Source organism: Harpegnathos saltator, unplaced genomic scaffold, assembly GCF_003227715.2.
Source record: "Harpegnathos saltator strain DR-91 unplaced genomic scaffold, Hsal_v8.6 scaffold41, whole genome shotgun sequence".
Classification (NCBI taxonomy): Eukaryota; Metazoa; Arthropoda; class Insecta; order Hymenoptera; family Formicidae; genus Harpegnathos; species Harpegnathos saltator.
Genome location: NW_020230217.1, coordinates 1,349,929 through 1,370,726, shown reverse-complemented (window position 1 = coordinate 1,370,726; position 20,798 = coordinate 1,349,929). Strand labels below are relative to the sequence as shown.

Sequence of the window (20,798 nt, the reverse complement as noted above, 5' to 3'; positions counted from 1 at the left end):
CGCGTTTAAACGCGTTAAGTGATATCGAAATGCATCAAATGACGTGACTTCGAACGAGATGACAAGAAACGCGTGAGGAAAGCTTCAGCTTATATGTGTCAAAACATAACACACTCGGGTTTGCAGCGAACTCGTACACGATCCTGAGAGATATCCTGAGGTCACTAGCAGCTCGTTCTCCGCGATATCATCGAATTCGCGAAGTTTTCAGCTATTTTTAAATACGCTAAACGAATCCGCGCGCAGCCGAGTAATTAACATTGCAGCGACAAGGCTGCGACTTGAATTCCATTCTCGTCGGTGCGGCGATGAAACCGCGACAACTGTGCGTATTCACACAACAGACTCGAGACAGCCGCTATTTTTCGCGAGGCTTTACGAAATACAGAGCAGCATGTCCAACTTCATATCACATGACAGAATTTTGGGAAACATAAAAAAAGGAATAACAAACGCGACAACAAACGACTAATATTGCTAACTACGAGACACAAGCGAGAAATAATTGTTCTAATTTAATTAAATATTCTAATACTAATTTAAATAATTATAATGCGAATAGTATCAAACTAATTATTTGTTTTAGCAACTCAAACATATACGAGTTTTCGTTCTTTTCTCGTTGGACAAATGAAAGAAGAGATGCGAGAAGTAAGTCACACAATCACTACAACTTGACTCTGGTATTTCACGGTCGCGGACACGAGGTTGTGGAGGATGGAGAAACACGCGCTCGAAGGACCGTGTCTTCCTAGTTCGCGTTGCTTCACACCAGTTTCGTACTTAGTCACCTCGCGCTATCCCGTGTCCCTTGTCAGGATTATTAAGTGCGCTCGGGAGAGACGATGTCTCGGTACGTCCGAGCGAAGACTCGCCTCGACGCATCAAAACGCCCCATCGAAGAAGTTGGCGATGCTGACCCTGACCTATCCCACGTGCAAATGTCGTAAAAGTCTCGTATGGGCTGCGAAAGTCAGCTTATAAGACTGATACACAGTGACGTGTGTTCTCTCTCTCTCTCTCTCTCTCTCTCTCTCTCTCTCTCTCTCTTTCTCTCTCCCTCGCTCGCGCATCACGCTCTCACGAACGGGAGAGGCGTTTACGCGCTGTGTATAAAACCCGACGAACTCGTGCTTGTACTTGCGAGGTGGGTAATTGCGGGTCTTTGACGGCGAAGACGAGCCGTATTCATCGATATCGCCTTCGAAGAGCGCCTTCGGAGACCTGCTTCAAGAGAGAAAGAGAGCGGAGAGAAAGAGAGAGAGAGAGAGAGAGAGAGAGAGAGAGAGAGAGAGAGAGAGAGAGAGAGAGAGAGAGAGAGAGATATTACGCTGTCTGATCTTGCGAAACTTTCTCGACACTTCGGGAGAAACGATAACAATAGCTTGTGCCCCCTGAAGAACCGTTACGTTTTTACGGAGTTTCAACAGGATGAGCGAATAATGCCCCGAAAGAAAAAACACGATCCACGTCACATCTCAACCGACTTTCATCACTTGAATCCGCAGTTCGAGATTACCAGAAAAAGAAAAACAACCCAGAGTTCAAACTTCTTCGTTGCTCCTCTACTCTTCTCCATCGTATTCACGATTTTCATATTCACTTGTGAACTTGCGGAACGTAAGGTTCGCCGACATATACAGGCATACTGGAGAGACTTGTTACTGAAGTTCGTCGGGTCGTCGATGATTTTATTGGCTTACAAGATGAGTCATTTGGCATACACACATACACACATAGACTCGAGCTGATAAATATGCATCGTGAATCGTATTATATCATATTTATTTACCGTGTCTCTCGTGATTACTCGAGCTTCGGTTGCGCTTAGAGACAGTCAGTGGAAATTTACCCCGTGGCAATCGACATGTTAACAATAGCAAGATGACGGATTAAAAATCCGACGAACTTTCGCAAGCTCCTGAGACAAGACCGCGCAATTCTTTCATCAACCTTACCTCTTCAGATTGGCGTGCTTCGCGCCGTTCAGGATCTTATTTTTGCGCTCGCTGCCGGCGGTGCTGGCGTCGCTGTCGATGCTGTAGAGGCTGTCGTCCTTGGTGACCCTGGCGTTGTGCAGGGTCGACTTCCTCGTGGCGGTGCCGTTGTGCTTCGGGCTCTCGATCGGCCGAGAGTCCCGCTGTGGGCCGACCGCGTGAGACGGCGGTGTGTGCCGCAGGTCGCTGGTCGCATGATCCTCGATCCTGGTGGAGACGATCATCGTTCTAGTCGCGTCCGTGTACTTCCTGGGTGAGGCGCTGGCCACGACGTTGCTCTTTTGCAGCTTGGCGGCGCGATAATTGTTCTGGCTGGCTTCTCCGGGCGGTGGCTTGTCCTCCGTCGGCAGCATGTACGACAACATCGTCCCTCTTGCCTTCACCTGGAATACGAAGGCGGAAATTCAGCGCGACCGCCGCTTCGACGAAGGCGGGGGACGGGGGGAAGTGGTCGTTGTTAACCGGTAGCGCAACGGCGAGAAAAATAAGTAGCGGTACAAAAGAGATCAATCGAGTGTCGTAGGAAGCGCGGAAAAAGCGCACCGTTCATGGTAAAAAGAGCACGACGGACAGCTGGTTGATTGATGTTTCAAGAGATATATTTAGAGGTTAATAACATCACGGAAATAATACACATTGCGGAATGTGCATGCGGGGACCTCGTGCTAACGTATATTACATCCGCGGGAAGGTCCAACGAAATGATGTTATTTGATTCTCGCATGCGCGCGCATAAGTCATACAGGGCCGAAGAAAAATTGCAACGTTCAAAATTATACATTCCGCCAGGCGAGTAAGAGCAAACAGCGCGACATTTTGGACTTCAGTCGCACGTGATTTAATTTTCACACCCCTCTCGCGATTTAATCCTCATGTAATCCGATAAATCGTGAAAAGCTACCGTCGCATGAAACCCGACGAGAAGTATTGCAAGAGAAAGAGAGAAACGACTTGATTTCATCGACTCCGCGCTGAGGAACTGCGGACAATAGCGAGCATTGTTCCTGGAGCATTAAAAGGATTAAGCCGACGCACGGTTCGATATCTGGCGACGGTCGCGCGATTTCGCGCGCATCACGGCGCTTACAGTCTCCGGTGACGAAGAACAATTATTATTAGCGCGATAAGCCAGCCGTCTCCTGTCAAACCGGCGGGCGTCGTGTCCTCGCCGTCGCGAGAGATTTTCCCGAACGTATGACGTCAGCATCATCATCATTATCACATCGTCGTCGTCGTCGTCGTCGTTATCATCGCCTACGAGTAACTGTATCAGACACCGCCCGTCGGTGTCCCGCAACGATGTTACGCAAACAGCCGCGATCAATCGGAACGCGAGCGCTCGGACGAAACGATCCGCTTTAAATGCGTTTACACAGTCATTGACTGACATAGACCGCGAGACGTCGTATCTATCTTTAGGCGCCGTTGACGACAAAGTACGCGCACCTTTGCGCGATATCCAATATGAAAAAGAAAAAAAAAAGAGAGAGAAACGGCGAACATCGCGGAACGTCGAGTGAACAGAGAACGCGCCTCTGGATCGTGTTTCTCTCGAACGAGACGCTCGTAAATGAAGACACGAGAAGGCGGGTAATACCTGGCCTGGTCAATGTACGTGGAACGTGGAAGTCGAGCGAGCGCAAGGGACGCTGGAGTTATACAGCGCGGACTCCCTGATGAATGGGAAACGTTTGAGGAACGGGTGATATCGATGACTGCCGCGGATGACCGACGCGACGCGACGCGGTCGCGAGCTAACCGAAAGCTCATGATTGAGACGCGAGAATTCTAAACGGAGGTTCTGCAGCGCACGTAAATCGAGAGAATGCCAGACTCGTGATACAGTACGTTAATAATAGAAAATTAACATCGAACAGAGAGCAAGGAAAACAGATTGCTAATCCCACTAAAATCATAGTCATTTTCCGCATCGATCATATTTTTTGTCATTCTAAAAAAGATGCAATATGCGTATAAGATTATATACCGTCATTAACATTGCAACAGCACTTATCGATGCCTTGACGGGCTATGATTATCTCACTACGCTACAGAGTTACAGAGTCAACACTTTCCTCGGTGAGTGATTCGACAGAACGACCTGCGGTAGAAACGATGTGTATGACGAGGACGACGATGATAAAATAAAAAGAAGATTAATGGCGAAGAGGAGCGAAATGCGACGGCAGCGAGATCAAACGCGGCTAAATCGGCGACTTAAGACGAGCCGCTGGAAAATCGCGCGTAAAGGAGCCGCGACTGCGAGAACTAATCGCCAAGTCCGCTCAACCGATTCGTCGGCATCGCTTCGTCTGATGTATCGGCACCGACTCACTCACCGGTGCGCGTAAGTTCTCGTCCCGCGGCGTTTATCACTCGCGGAGCTTCACGCATCGACGAATCGTCGTCGCGTCGTTCACGCTCAGACGCGCGCGATTTCGCACGTCGACTTCATTAGCGTGCAGAAAACCGCGCGCGCGGTCGCGAGCTTTACTCCGCGACTCGTTCACTCGCTCGCTCGCACCGACGCTTGCGCGCGTTTGCTCAATGACTACTTCTCCCGTGACCTCGTGATCGCACTGCTTTTTGGCACACGATCGTGTCTCTGCGAAATTATTTTAGCGCATCAACCCTTGCCTCAACGAAAGACACGCGCGTCACTCGCTCGCGGATCAAGATGCTATCGCATCGCGATGACTTCGCAAACATCGACACTCATTCGTCGCCTGACGGGCGAGCGTCTCATTGACACTTCCGACGCGCGATCACAAGTACCGTCGTCACTTCCGCCGACGTCTCTCTTGAGCCGCCTGCACCGGCGACACGGAGGATCAGGCGCGAGATGGAGAGGAACGTTCGTTCGGAGTAGAACGCCAGGCCGCAACTGAGCCGTGAGCGGCGACGCAAAAGCGAGGCAAAGGTTACAGATACGGCCGACTATAGCTATACCTACTCTACTCCGCTCTAGCCGGCCGCCTCTCTCATCCGTTCCGTTCTAGACGAACGTTCTCCGGCGCAAACCTGCGCGTTCTGTGCCGCCGCTATCGGTTCCACGTATGTACATCAATTCGGAGGTGATATCGTCCTCCTGAGGCGGCATGCATCTTGCAGCGTCTACATATACATCTGTACACATGTAAGAGAGTCTGGCTATGCCCGGTCGGCATTTCCTCTCTCTCTCTCTCTCTCTCTCTCTCTCGTGCCCCCCTGCGTGACGTCGGATTTCTATCCGTTTGAAATAGTGGATTTCCACTCGCCGCTACTACACACCGGCGGATAAAGTAGCCGGTCGTTAATGTTGCATCAAGGCGAGCAAGGTTGCAAATTTTTATAGCTGCGCCAGCCACGAGACGCGCGGAAGCGGATCGATTCCCATAAAAAGTAGTAAATTGGGAGTGGCGTCGTGATTAGCGGCTGAATCGCGTAATCACGTCAGCTCGTGGGACATTTCTAAGCCTTCTTCGTCTTCACCATTGCTCTCGTCGGAAAAAAGTACCTCTCTCGTTCTCGCACTTCGTCTTGTCGGCCGCGCACCGAACCGAATGGTAACCGAATGGTTTTTCCTGTCGTGCAATTTTTCCCACGGAAACGCTTCTCCTATTCATCGAGGATAGAAAAAGATATAAATTGGACGCGACGATCTTCTCATCACATCAATCAGTCATTCTCATCTCATTAATTGTTAATTCTGTTTTGTTAAGATAGCGGGAAGAATTTAATAATTTTCAACGATTTCACAATCCCTCTCTCTCCGGAATGCTCTCCGGAGGTTCCAGGGGTAAATAAGGACTGCTACGAATACGCGGCGGCAGGTGTATTTATGATCATTACCGCCACGGAGAGAAAATGTTCCACCGGATTGATAAGATCGCTGCGAGTGGGTCTGCAAGTTACAATTTAGAATTAGGTCGCCGAGATGCATCAGGCAGATCATCTTTTAAGGTCGTTAGTATCTTACCGTTTATTAATAAAGATCGCATAAGTGACGAAATTGATTTTCCCCCCGAGTTTGCTCTGACTTTACTGAAATTCTATTTCGCGAATATCAAGGACACCACGGAAAAAAAACTAATAATTTCTGATTATTCACGAATTATTTATCATTACAAGCATATTTTTCATTCATTTAGAATTACCTTTATTTACATAGAATATTCTGAATATCAAGGAAAGATTATTCAACAATACTTTTCCGAAGTTTCATTGCAATTTATTTCTGATCATTGATGTATTAGTTATCATCACAAGCGTATTAATTTATTCAGAAATATTTTTTATCTATTCGCTTTCAAAAATTTAGAAATGAATTTTTAAGTAGTTATTAGGGGGCCGGTTGTTCCAACTTACCAAGGAATTGAAACAACTGACCCTAAGACGAGATGCAACTGAATATTCTCGAAGGATAAGTGGGATTAAGCCGCGCTTGATCGCGAGAATACCCCTCGTTTCGTGAAGAAATGTGCTTCGAGGTACACCCTAATCCGAGCAGTCTCGCCGATTTGCGACATTTCTCGGAGTCTTCCGCGGAACCGAAACGCTCGATCGCTTCGCGCGTGCAGGTAGAACTGCAGGTGCATTCGTCGTGACGAGCGCCGCCAGTACCGTGGCGGCGGCGGCGGCGGCCGTGGTAGCCATTCAACCTGCTCCTTTCCCATGCGAACCCCCGTCTGGTTTAAAGAGCCCCGAGCCCTTCCGTGCGTGAAGAATTTCACGGCTGAATCGGCTCCCATCCGCTCCCGTTACGCGGGCTTTACAAACACCGGAACGAACCCGATTTTCCTTCGGCAAATCACGGTCACGGAGGATATTTCGAGGCGCTCGCGGTTGCGTTTCCGAGATGAGTGCTTGCGCAGCCAGTTAACCCTTTAACCGACATCGCTCGCCGCCGCACTTTTCGCGATATCGAATGGCTCTCATTCGAGGTGTTCGTTTGGTAAACGCGACTTACGAGGGTGTGAAAGTTACTACACGCTTGTGCGGATATGAATGCCATCGTCGTAAAAGTTTAAAATTTACTAAATTTCTAGTCCTAACGAATTTCATATTGTTGTAAAAAAGAAAATGGCAGGCAAGGTTTTCGGAATCTTTATCTTATCGTACGGAGGAAAAGCGCAAGAATTTAAACGCAACGTACTCACGTTCGCGCCAAGGAATATTCGCGGTCAGGATGTCTAAAGTGTTCTCTTGATGGAGTACCATCGGGATTACCTGAAACAGAGATTCGAGTTTCTGTTAAATCGACGAGCGTCTCTTTACGCATCCAAGGTAAAATATTTAGTGTAAAGGTGAATAAACCCTAAAGCGCAGATAAATAGGTAAATTTGTGTCGCAGCGCGTCCGTTTGGTAGTGAATCGGTCTCGACGGAGGCCGATTTACAAACGGTGTCCTGAGGCTCCTGAAGTTCACGCCGCACAACTACCAGCTCGCTCGAGGTCCTGACTATGAATATCGTCCGCAGTGTAGACGCTCCGGTTAGCAAAGAGTTAGATACTGGTTTAGAAATGACCGAGCGGCCTCTAAGCGGCAGTCTATTACTCGAGAACGAAGAGGACGCACGTGGAGCAACGGCTTCTTTTTTCTCCCGAGGCGGCGGAGAAAAGCAAGGGAAACGACGGGAGGAAACGATCTCGTCTCTCGCTTGAATGGGCACCTGTTTTCGCGGGGACAGGTGACATCACGCACACGCGGTGGTATATAAACGGGCGTGGGAACCAGAGGACGGGTCGAGGGCAATGACTTCTCGAACGAGTCGACGTAGGCGCCGAGATAGGCGTAGCGAGACTCGCCCTGAAGAGAGACGCCTTCGCTTCGCGAGGAGGGGGGATCGGCGCTCGCACGACCGTCGTGAAAATGAATTTTCGCGGGATGGATTCGCCGGCTGTGTTTGCATTGCCAACGACGAGACCGATATGTGTGAATTGCGGTTCATTGTGACGGTTAATTGCGATCGTGCGGTGCGCAGTCGTCGTAATGTCGATTAGAGGGCGAATTAATGAGGGAATCGAGTTTCCAAACGGCAAAGTCAAGGCAGGTTTTGATGACATGAAATATTTTAATATCCATCTTGTCATAATATACAGGGAGATTCATATAAAGTGACTGATTTAATTATTAGCGAAATTTGTGCGATGATATACGAAAAAATGGTCCATACCGACTTGCTCAGTAGGAACTATTTTTTCACACGTCTTTATAAATTTCGCTAATAATTAAATTCGTCACTTTATAAGAATCATCTTGTGTGTATATATATATATATATATATATATATACAGGGTGCACGATTTATCTGAAGACATTGAAATATCTCGAGAACTATGCATTGGATAAAAAAGAGTGGTTAATGAAAGTTGTTAGTCTCGAAGGGGGACATTCAATGATACCAAACTCGACCTCCCACCCCACCCCCTGGGAGTGGGGGTTGGGGGCAACTTTGAAATCTTAAATGGAAACCCCCATTTTTTATTGCAGATACGGATTCTACGCCACAAAATACGTAAATTTTGTCCGAAACTTTTTTTTTTTATTCGTGATAGATGGCGCTGTAATCGCAAAAAATTATATTTTCCGCAATATATTCTCCAGAAATGATCATTGGATTGAGAAATAAAAAATACCTGTTCAATATTTTTAAAGAACATAATAAAAGTTATTCCCCCCCCATCCTCTCGGGGTAGGGTGGGTGATAACGTTCAAATCTCAAATGGGGACCCACATTTTTCATTGCAGAATTAGATTGTACGTGAAATTTTTATTGAAACAATTTTTTTCACTCGTGATAGATAGCGTTGAATTTTTCCGAGAAACTACTTTTAGCGTTACACAGGAACAATGACGAGGACGTAGTAGTTTTATGTTCCCTTCGGGTGCTTTTTTAATGTGAGTCCCCTTGCCTCTCACAGATCGGGGTGCTTTTTTAATGTGAGTCCCCTTGCCTCTCACTGTTCAATTAATCAGAGTAAGTGTTCGAAATTTTTACCTTCAACTTCAATACACTTATTGATCCTTTTTTCAAATGACTGTACACAGGATAGAAGCATATCTGCGGGAGTTTCAGCGCAAGCGTTTCTTATGCGTTCTACCATATTTTCACGAGTTGTTGGCACTTGTTGATAAACCTTATCTTTTATGTAACCCCACAGAAAGAAATCCGATGATGTTAAATCAGGCGACCTAGCAGGCCAATTAATCGGGCCACCTCTGCCAATCCATCTCTGCCTTTTATAATAAGCCGTAGTTCGCCATACACCCACAGTGGCGCGTCGAGCAGTTCCCTCTTCGATTCGGGTTCCCATTTGAGATTTGAACGTTACCACCCACCCTACCCCGAGAGGATGGGGGGGAATAACTTTTATTATGTTCTTTAAAAATATTGAACAGGTATTTTTTATTTCTCAATTCAATGATCATTTCTGGAGAATTGCGGAAAATATAATTTTTTGCGATTACAGCGCCATCTATCACGAATAAAAAAAAAAGTTTCGGACAAAATTTACGTATTTTGTAGCGTAGAATCCGTATCTGCAATAAAAAATGGGGGTTTCCATTTAAGATTTCAAAGTTGCCCCCAACCCCTACCCCCAGGAGGTGGGGTGGGAGGTCGAGTTTGGTATCATTGGATGTCCCCCTTCGAGACTAACAACTTTCATTAACCACTTTTTTTTATCCAATGCATAATTCTCGAGATATTTCAATGTCTTCAGATAAATCGTGCACCCTGTATATGTAGTTTGAAGAAAGAGATCCCATTTTCATCAGTACTTACAAGATCGAAATAATTCAAACGGGAAGAAATTGCATCGAGAATCTGTAGAATGATTTATAGAAATTTTATATAAATGGAAAAATTAATTATTCGTGTACAACGATAGCAGAAACTAATTTCGTTGTTTTTATACGTAGAGCGGAAGTATTGCCAAGCCTGATACTACGAGGGCGGTCCGATAAGTACTTAGCCTCACCGCCCGATGGCGCCACTATCGCAAAAGAAATTTACTATCGTGTAGTACATTCTCGTAGACGGCTACTGTCGAAATTTCAGCCGAATCGGACTCGTAGTTTTGTTTTGACCGCGTGTGGAAGCGGGCGTGTCCGCGGATTTTAGAAAAATGAAAAAAGAGCAATATCGGTCGGTGATTCGATTCTTGTTTTTGGAAGGGAAATCGCGCAGCGAAATCAAAGAGCGCTTGGATGCTGTGTACGGTGACTCTTCTCCTTCGATGGCGACCGTCAAAAATTGGTTTAACGAGTTTCAACGTGGTCGCACGTTGGTTTTTGATGAGCCACGCCCAGGTGCCCCGAAAACGGCTATCACGGAGGATAACATGACAAAAATCCACGATTTCGTATTGACAGACCGCCGATTGAAGGTGCGCGAGATAGCTGAGACAGTAGGCATCTCAAAAGACCGCGTGGGTCATATCCTGCATGAAATTTTGGGCATGAGAAAGCTGTCGGCGCGATGGGTGCCGCGTTTGCTCACTCCGGACAACAAGCGCAACCGTGAGACCACTTCAGAGCAGTGTTTGACACTGTTTAAGCGCAATCCGAGGGAGTTTCTGCGTCGTTTCGTGACCGTCGACGAAACATGGATCCACTGGTACACACCAGAGACCAAGGAACAGTCGAAACAGTGGACTTCACCCGGCGAACGTGCTCCGAAGAAGGCGAAGACTGTCCTATCGGCCGGAAAGGTGATGGCCACCGTTTTCTGGGATTCACAAGGTGTGATCTACATCGACTACCTGGAGAAGGGCAAAACGGTCACAGGGCTATACTATGCCGAATTATTGAGCCGATTCGACGCCGAATTGTAGAAAAAACGGCCCCATTTGGCGAAGAAAAAAGTGCTCTTCCACCATGACAACGCACCGGCTCACACCTCCGCCCTCGCCACGGTCAAATTGGTCGAATTGGGCTACGAACTGCTGCCCCATCCACCGTATTCTCCAGATTTGGCCCCGTGCGACTTCTTTTTGTTTCCAAACTTGAAAAACTCACTCGCCGGGCAGAAATTTGAGTCGAATGAGGAGGTCATCGCCGCCACGGAGGCCTACTTTGCAGACCTCGAGAAAACGTATTTTTCAGACGGGTTAAAGAAGTTGGAGCATCGCTGGGTCAAGTGTATCGAGCTAAAAGGAGACTATGTTGAGAAATAAATCGCCACTTTTCCAAAATTTTCGTTTTTCTTTTGTAGGCTAAGTACTTATCGGACCACCCTCGTATAATTTAAGTGAGATGGTCCGAATATTTCGTCTCATCGTGAATTCCACACACAACAGCTATAATATGATTACATGAAAAACAATATTCGCAGATAATAAATCGATTTCGATATCGTTCTCGCGCCAAGCTCCATAATCCGATAAACGTGATGTAAAGTAAGACTCTGCAATATCTCGAAGGCCGCACGCGTGATAAGAAAACTATATGACGCGGAGCTCCATTTCGCTCCAGATCGCCGCGGTACATCGGAAGATTAAAAAAGACCGGCTTATCGGTTGTTCGACTACTCCCCAGCCGGGTGGCAATCGTCCTGCGATTGCGCTTATCACCTGCCTGAGTCATTTCATTTTGCCGGCGACAAGGTCGTACGAAGGCAAACACGCGTTCGCAACCAGTCATCCTACTCCGGCTATCGTTCATTGATCCGCCGGAAAAGAGAAGATATTAGGATGCTTAAACGAAATCAAAGCCTTTCGAGAGATTTTCAAGTTGCAAGGACGACGTCGGTGTGTATAGCAATGCGAACAACGCTTTCAGACATAATATCAAAACAATCGCGAATCGTAAAATTCGATTCGAGTGAACAATAGGTTAAGCATTTCTCGTTCCGCAGGGAAACCCCGCAGATTAATTCCGATGCAAATCAAACGTGCTAATGAAAGTTGTTAAAATATAAACACGCTACTTCGGCATGTACGTTAATTTATTTAGTACACTTGAGTAAGGGGACGCGACGACGAATTACGCGCAACGATGGCCGCCGGTTCCGCCACGATTACGACGCAATGATGCAATGCGCTTGAATGCGCCGGGGCGCTAAATTGATAAATTTGCATGCTCCGCCGTCATCCTACGACGCAGCACTCGTGCATACGGTGCATTCTCGTGTTGCACGACCAAAACGGGCTGTGCATCTCGAGAAAGAGAGAGAGAGAGAGAGAGAGAGAGAGAGAGGGAGAGAGAGAGAGAGAGAGAGAGAGAGAGAAAGAGAGAGAGAGAGAGAGCAGAATAAATCGCGCCTCGGGTTTGCATAATTCGGACGAAGCACCGCAGGCGGCTCGCGTGATAAATCTGCGCTTTCGAGGAGCCGAAATGTTAATACAATTGAGCGCATAAAACGGATGCACACGGCGCGCAACGTAGAGAGATAGAATATCGGTCGGGGAACTGCGAAGCAATTTGCGAATCATTATTTCTCGTGAGCTGAAATTACTCCTGCGAGTATTATAAATTACAGTACTGTATAGTACTGATGTGCCGAACCGATGTGCGAGAATTTTCAGTCAAAACGAAAAAGTGCTTCGAAAAAGGAATGCTTCGCAGATGCTTTTTTATTTTTCTCTTTCTAGGATGAAAAGTTTGTTCCGGGTGCGGAATAAATCCTCGTTGGGATTAATTGCGACGATTTCACGAACGATATTTCGATAACGCGTTATCGCGTCGCGACAGGAACCCGGCGGCGCACGCGCGCGCCCGTGCAGGCTGACGCAAATTTATTCACGTGGGAACTCGTGCGCTTGAAAGCACTAAAGTGAATAATTTTTCGGGACGATTATAGTTACGACGAATGCGAGGCTTACGTATGCGAAATGATCGGCGGATGACATCATCGACTGCCATGCCCGCGACCAGAAACGTTTATCCGAATGTTCGCCTCACCGCCAGGCGCGCTTTCCTCGTGCCGTGTATTTTTATCAGGTGGAGAAATAGCGCGAACGTATAATGCGGATGTCACGATTATTGACGTGAACTTTAAGCCCCGTCAATTGCCGATGCATCCTTAATTCCGCACAGTCCAACTGCCCGAAAGCATCTCTCTCTCTCTCTCTCTCTCTCTCTCTCTCTCTCTCTCTCTCTCTCTCTCTCTCTCTCTCTCTCTCTCTCTCTCTCTCTCCCCCTCTCTCTTTCGACTTCGACGAGTGCTGCAGCTCGAATGAAGATACGTACGGCGGTAAAATTGCCGGCCAAGGGTTAAAGCGGCGTTCATGCAACGATCATGTTTCTGCTCACGAACGCGATTTCACGACACGTGCATAGAAAACGTGGATGAAGTCATCGCAATGACGTCAGAATCTGATTACGCGATCGTTCAATCTTTCCTTCCGCCTCCGCTTTTCGCGGCTGAGCAAATGGACGATGTCGTTGAAACCCGTTAGAATTATGGGCAGGCGTTACAAAAAAAGAAGAAGAGTCAAAACAATTATAAAATATTTCGAAACAAGTCTGGCGCGCGTTAATAAAGTCGCAAGTTTTAGTACTGGGATTATGTACGCCTGAAAAGTCCTTGGATCCACGAATTCTCCAGCGAAAAAAAAAATCTTTAAATATAGGAGCGCCTCCCTCCGACGGATTTTCGTCGCGTCATCGATTAATTCAAATTCTGCTAGCTAGACAAAACCTAGGAAATATAATTCTCCAGGCGGTGGTTACAGCGAGATATTCGCCTATCTCGGAGTGTCCGCGCGGTCTCGTCTCGTTGAAATGTCGCTGCTCTGCGTCGAGCGCGCACAGAGGGAGAGAGAGAGAGAGAGAGAGAGAGAGAGAGAGAGAGAGAGAGAGAGAGAGAGAGAGAGAGAGACAGAGAGAGAGAGAGAGAGAGAGAGAGAGAGAGAGAGAGAGAGAGAGAGAGAGAGAGAGAGAGAGAGAGAGAGAAAGAGAAAAAGGGAGAGAGAGCACACCTATGCGCGCCGGTGCACCTATGCACGCACTTCCGCTCGGGCGCGTACGTATATTTTCAGCCACAAAGTTGATTCACGAGCCAACGTCCAGGAATAGTCAATCACTATAAAGCCGCGGCGCGTAGGAAGGGCCGGGGCTCGCCGCTCAACTTTCATTGCCGGTCGCGTCGAGAAAACCGACGTTTATTGCCATCGAGAGAGAGAGAGAGAGAGCTTAGAGCGAGAAAGAGAGAGAGAGCTTAGAGCGAGAAAGAAAGAGAGAGAGAGAGAGAGAGAGAGAGAGAAAGCGGGCGCTCTTCTCCCCTTCTCCACCCCTCTATCGTCGGAGACGACCGCGCGCGCGCTTATATCGATGGTCGCCTCGATCCAATTATCCTGCCATCTAATCTAATCCGACACGGTAATTACAACGGAGTCGTCCTGCCGGCGCTCGTTATCCCTGGCCGTCTGAAGGCGAGAAAACGTTCGCGAAGTCTCTCGTTATACGCCGGGCGCTTGCGAGATTCACGCGTCGAACGTCGGTCGTGTGCGCTTTGATGAACACAAGACTCGACGTGTCTTCCGATGAAAATTTGTCGTCCTTCTGCGCCTGGGCCCACCGCGAGAGAGACCACCGATTTCGCCGCGCGCGCGCACGCGAATGAATATTTATATTTTTATTAATTAATGTCAAACGGGTTTCACCTCAGATCTCGCACCGGGATTTCGCTCAACGTTGAGGTAATCGTTTCAGCGTCGATCGTAAAAAGTTGCGCGACCCGACGTAGAAGTCAATCACGCCTTTTAATTACGCAATCTATGATTAATACTTACGGCCGAACGCAGCACGAACATCGTGTGCGTGAAATCGCGGCGCTATCAATTAATTTCTCATCAAGACGTCAACTTGACTTAATTAGGGATTCATCAACGGGTCGGCTGAGAGAGGTCGAGATGAACTTTCTCACAGGTAGACGCTGTAATAACGCACGGTTCTTCACCACGCGGTGCTTGGGTGATTAAGAACTAGAACGAAATAATCCTCAATTACGCCCCGTCCCGCTATACTCCGCTTGCACCGTTCGCGTGGCTTCCGGCACGCGTCGTCCGTAACGTTAACTCGCGACGCGATTTCCGGCGGCGTGACTTCCTGCCCGGAGAAACGCGGCCTCGCGGAGGAGGAGGTTCCTCCCTCTGCGAGAAGCCTCCGGCTCGAAGATCCGAGCCGGAACTCGCGCGATCCGATGCCGTTACTCGCGCGCGCGTCTTCCTTGTCGTCCCCCCCCCCCTCCCTCCCTCCCTCGTTAATAGAGCAGAGCATTGCATGACGGTGATGCCCGAAGGAGGTGCGCGCGCACTTACGCGCCGTTGCGATACGGGAAAAAAGGCCGCGCCAATAAAATACGTGTAATCAAATGGAAATACGCGTGGATTCGGGTCACGCAACGCGGCGGTGTCGTAACGCGCGACCGGAGAGAACCGCAGGCCGCCGTACGAGCACGATCGCATCATGGGAGTATCGGGCTTCTCCGTAGAGAAAACACCGTATCTTTCGTGGAACAACATTTATACGGGAAATTTAGACAGGAAATTATCCGAATACTAATACTACGCTACGAGGGTAGTCCCACAAGTACCTGACCTAACAAAGAAAACACAAAAAATTTGGGAAAAAATATCTTTATTTCTCTACATAGTCTCCTTTTAGCTCAATACACTTTTCCCAGCGATGTTCAATAGCTTCGACGATATCCTGTTTATAGTGGGAATCGTCGAGCTCCTCAAAACAGCCATCAAGCCACCTTGGTGTCCGTTGTTTTTTTGACTGTTCCTTCGTCTCAGGTGTGAAGTGATGGACCCATGTTTCATCCATGGTTATGAATCGACGCAAAAACTCGGCTTTGTTGCTGCGAAACTTCGCCAAACACTCGATTGTCGAAACATCCTCACGACGCTGTTTTTGCTCCAATCGCGGCACCCATCTTGCGCACAGCTTTCTCATGTGCAAATTTTCAGTCAATATGCGATGTATGCAGCACTTTTTGAAATGCCTACCATGTCTGCTAACTCGCGCGCTTTCAGTCGACGGTCATCCAATGCCACTTTGTGGATTTTCTTCACCATTTCTGGCGTGGTCGCCTCATTTGGTCGACCAGTGCCACCCAATATTTTACCGTTGTAAACGAAGGAGCAGACTCCTCCAGAGTAGAATCTAGCTCCGCTTTCATATTGGTTGGACTGAAGCCTTTCAAATGAAAGTATTGTATCTCACGTAACGATGACCAGTTTTTTCCATGTTTACAAATTCACTGAGAGCGTTCACTATTGATGGCTGCCAACAAGCAAATACTAAACAACGTAACGTCGTCAAACTTCAAACTTAAGCTTTATAAGGTTGATACTTTCTACCATAGTCATTCTTTTCAAACAACAACCGCTATTTATACGTCAGGTCAGGTACATCTGGAACTACCCTCGTAGCACAGCAACATTTACATATATTAAATACAAAAAAACATTTATTGGGATTCTTGGGAATCTCGCGTTGTTGTTACCTGCAATGTTGTATAAGACGCAACAAAAGATTATCAATTATTATTCAGAGAACTTATTGTTATTCAAAACTTATATTATATATTTTCCCGACTGCTTGCCATCCCAGCATTCGAGATCGAGTGTGTGTGTGCGCGCGCGGTTCACACCATTTTCAAAGATTCAGGTCTCGCTCGCCCGAGCAGCGTAGAGTGTGCGTCGGCGGCGGAAGCGCGGAAATTGCCTCTAACGACGCCGTTGTCCCGCGATTTCGCATCGCCGGCGCTACTACTTGGATCTCGGATTTATAGATACGCCGTATCTATAAATGTAATCTCGGATGCGTAAGCGTAAAGCGCCGATCGTTGCGCGCGCGTGGATCCTCGAGGGGATTCTACGAATGCACGTGCGCGGTTCGCGAATCCCGGAATACAGTCGGATTCTGTGACGCGATAATCCGTGGGAACAAGATCCTCCTATTTATAGATTCTTGGATCCTAGACTCTATGACCCGACTCTGTGACGTGCGTGAGGTTGCTCGGCGGCGATCGAGAGCCGGATTTGTAAATCCTAGAGCGCGTCAATTCTATATCGCGGATATTTCCATATTCTTCAAATTTATAACCAAGATCTTTAGAAATATCTCTTCATATTTCTCTGTATTCTCAATCCACTGAGTGAAAATTTCAGAAATTCTAAAATTGAAAAAATGTTTAATTTCAGGATAAGAAAGAAGGATCTCCTGGGTTAGGAGAAGCGACATTTCACTTTATGCATCCCGCGGAGAACGAAAAAGGGGTAGGCCGGTTAATTGCGACAACGCAGTAATCCGCCTCGTTCCCGGCGAACAGCGCGAGGACTCAGGCGAAGGACGAGGATACGACGCCGTAACATAACGATCGCTCCGTCTCCCTGATCCTGTGTCTTCCGCGTCTCGGCTTCCTTCTGTCGTGCGAGCATTAACGTAACTGTAGTATCAACGGACCGTAATACCAGCGACTATCTGCCGTTGCACATAGAGCAGTCGTCCTCCGACAGTGGTTACCATCAGGATTACGTGCATATAGGGTGGCACTGTGACATAATGCGCCAAGTTTGCGAGACAGAAGGCTCATTATCGCGATGAGGTGAGGAGGCATGTTGCCTCCTGACATATTTTCTTTTTTTCTCATTCTCGAGATAATGTTGATGGGGGAAAGCAAGGCAGAAGTGATCGAGAAATGTACAGAAAAGTGTCTGCATTATTTTGCGTCACACTCTGTACACGCATTACGCTTCTCCTTATACGCGAGCACGAAACGAGTCTTCGGTATAATCAGATATCCGATTTCATCCCTCGCGGTCGACTATGCGGCCAGTTCTGTCGGATTTTCTAGAAATCAGAATCCGCGCTAAATCGAGCAGGCGAGTTAACGAGTGCTCGATGACTACCGCTGTATCGTGCGATTTTCCGCGATCTCGCGGAACGAGAACCGGTGAGACCGGCGTCTTTCTTAATGGCGTCTTTCTTAATGGCGCACGCAGGATTAACCCAGGATAGGTAGGATCGCGTCGCGCGGAGAGACACGCCGGCAGCGGTATCACGATGATTCAAGTGATTTCACCATTCCATTTACGGTTTGTATACGAGTTTCTCGTCAAGGACACCGCGGAATTTATTTACGCGCGGAAATATGATTCATCAAGAAAGGAAGCCAAGAATCACCGATAACCAAGCCATATAACCGTCTAGTATTATTATAAATATGATTATTAAAATATTTATTTATTATTAACATAATTTATCTCAAGATTACATACAGTCGCGGGTCTCTCAATATTTTTCTCAGATCGAAAATCTCGACGCTATCTCTGAAGAGACAGCTCCTGATTAGAAAATCAAACAGAAGCCGGACTCTCAAAGTGCGTCAGAAGATTAATAACACCGGATCAGCGCGACCGTGGGCTGCGCGTGTTTTATCGACGAGTGCTCACCGCGAGTGCATGCCGCGAGAGTTTCGTCTGGCTTAAATCGCTCTTCGTATCTTGCTGCAGACTCGCTTCTCATCCAAGAGTGCACGGATGCACACCGATGCATGCGTTGCATCGCTGCGACCCGTACGCGAGAGATCAGTAGTAAGCGAGGCGATCTCTGCGGGGCCAGCTTATAGCGATAAAGTCATTTCGCGGCGATCAAAGCGACGAGAGAAAGACGAGTGCAGAACGGGCAGAAAGAAAGGGAGGGAGATGAATGGGCGAGATTCACCGAACTCATTCGTCGTTTATCTCCTTTTCGAATTTATTGGACACTGCGGAGTCGAGCTCGCAGTACCCTCGGTAATTAGCACATTGCCGATCAAAGAGCTATACTTAGCTCGTCCTCGCGATTCACGTGTACAGCGAGCGTCCCCCCTAACTACCCTTCGCAGGAAACAGATGCGCTCTCTCTCTCTCTCTCTCTCTCTCTCTCTCTCTCTCTCTCTCTCTCTCTCTCTCTCTCGATTACGGATTCCTCAGTGATTAGTTCTCGAGGAAAGATTTCGTCGAAACGAAACTCTCCTCTTCAATCTACCCGATGAAGAAACATTTCCTCCGTTTGCACCCTCGATACTCTTAAATCCCTGCTTTCACGACTCGCAGTTCACGACAGCTACTTAAAAATTAAACGATTGAAGAAGGATGTTGTTTAAAGAGACTCGATTCAACGAACAGTCCCTTTGCACTCGCGGCGGACTCGCGGCCGATCATCGATCGGTCGACAACGATGGGAAAAGTCTCGATGCCGATGTGCAAAGAGCCGCAGCATTCGCGTGATGCCGGGTTTACTACGATCGCCGTAACGACAGCGGAACGATGATGAGACAGTGTGCCACTGTGCGGAGGTTAACGATTTGCGAGTTGCGAGTCCGACGGTTAGGTTGCCGCGTGCACGACGCCGGCATTGAAATTTCTTCGAGTGACTATTACGCGGTCGTCCACCTTGCGCGATCATCGACTTTGGATCGCCCAAAGTATTCGTGCCTATTCGAAGCAGAGAGAGAGAGAGAGAGAGAGAGTGAACGCGCTGAGAAACAGAGAAGACGGCGCGCGCGCGCGCGCGACCGGAGTTTTTTTTTTGCGAATTAAGCCTCACGTCTCGGAGGAGAAAAGAATTGCGCGAATAATCGGCGAGTGGATTAGTCGCGCGATTTCGTGAATTAACAGCGCGAGCAAAAGCGAATGCCCGCGAGAACCTATTGTGTCTAACGGTACCGATTACTGCGAGACAAGCACACACACACACACACACACACGTTAGCAGCGCCGAGAACGACTTCCGAGGGGGGAAGAGAATCTTCTCTCTTTCTCCCTCGACTCTGAGCACATCGGCCGCCTGTGACCCGTTTACATTGGCTTCTAACAAAGTTGGCCAACAAAGAATCTCGCCCCAGACCGAATTCCGAGGTTTGTTGGCCGGCAATGTTGGCACGGGCTTGTTGACTGTTCGGAACCCGCTTATTAGATCGCCGATAACGCTGCTGGCCAACACGATCAGTCAGTCGAGTGGCGAAGCCTTGTTTCAGAAGAATATTAATAAAGTGACGCCGATAAAAAAAATATTTTCACAGTTATTTGAGTTTCTTGGAAGGAAATGCTAATGGCGCGGCTCCAATGATCTCCAATTTCTGCGAAAGGATATCACGGCGAGAAGAGAGAAAGGGCCAGGGAAAGAAAGGGAGAAGGAAAGGGGAACCTATTCTGATCACGTTCGCGGGGCCACGAACGATAAAAGCCACGACGGAATCAGGCCGACTGTCAGGGGGGGATTCTCGCAACCTAACCGACTTGTCGCAACAACGACTATTTGGACGATTGTCAATTGTCAATGGCGCGATCGATATCGTGCACCGTCATCAAAGTGAAGGGATCCGTCACACGCGTGACAGCGCGCCAATTTCGAAAGCGTAGAGCCGCGGCACACAAGTATTTATCTACTTTTAGAAGCGCTCGGTTACACAGCGACCGGCTACTTTGTGCCGCGAAGAAACGACCACTGGCGATCTCGACGAGAGAAGCACTTCTTCGTCTAAAATTAACTCGCTCATTAAAATAGAAAGTATGCCGGGGGCACCTGTGTTCATCGTAAATTGCCACGGCAAATTTCATTGTCCGACCGCGAGCGAACGTTACACGACTTCGACACTCGGCGGTGCATGAACGTTTGCAGTCGTGTGTTCCCGCGTATGCAGTCACGATCGTACACGGGTGACATAACGTATAACATAATACGCTAATCTTGCACGCGACGACGACGTCGCCGCTGACCTTCAATCTGTCGCGGGACCCTCTTTTTCCCACGGCCGACTGCTTCCGTTTAGCGTCGCTGGGTACACGAGCACCCCCCCCTCTCTCTCTCTCTCTCTCTCT

General features: G+C 48.0%; 1 protein-coding gene across 6 annotated transcripts in view; it reads right to left on the bottom strand.

The window, feature by feature from the left end:
- Positions 1-1,778: 1,778 nt before the first annotated feature.
- The window catches only part of LOC105186931 (uncharacterized), a 37,794-nt gene continuing 18,774 nt past the window's right edge, over positions 1,779-20,798 (bottom strand). Inside the window, exons 1-3 of one of the 6 annotated variants that reach the window (XM_025301304.1) lie at positions 14,715-14,901; positions 7,136-7,205; positions 1,779-2,380 (exon numbers count right to left, since the gene is read on the bottom strand). In XM_025301304.1, coding sequence (XP_025157089.1) covers positions 1,955-2,362 — 408 coding nt within the window. In that variant the 5' untranslated portion in view covers positions 2,363-2,380; positions 7,136-7,205; positions 14,715-14,901 and the 3' untranslated portion in view covers positions 1,779-1,954. Of the gene's footprint in view, positions 2,381-4,336; positions 4,477-4,772; positions 4,889-7,131; positions 7,206-14,714; positions 14,902-20,798 lie in introns of those variants that run through there. The other 5 variants (XM_025301303.1, XM_025301302.1, XM_025301308.1 and 2 more) reach the window with 5 other exon arrangements.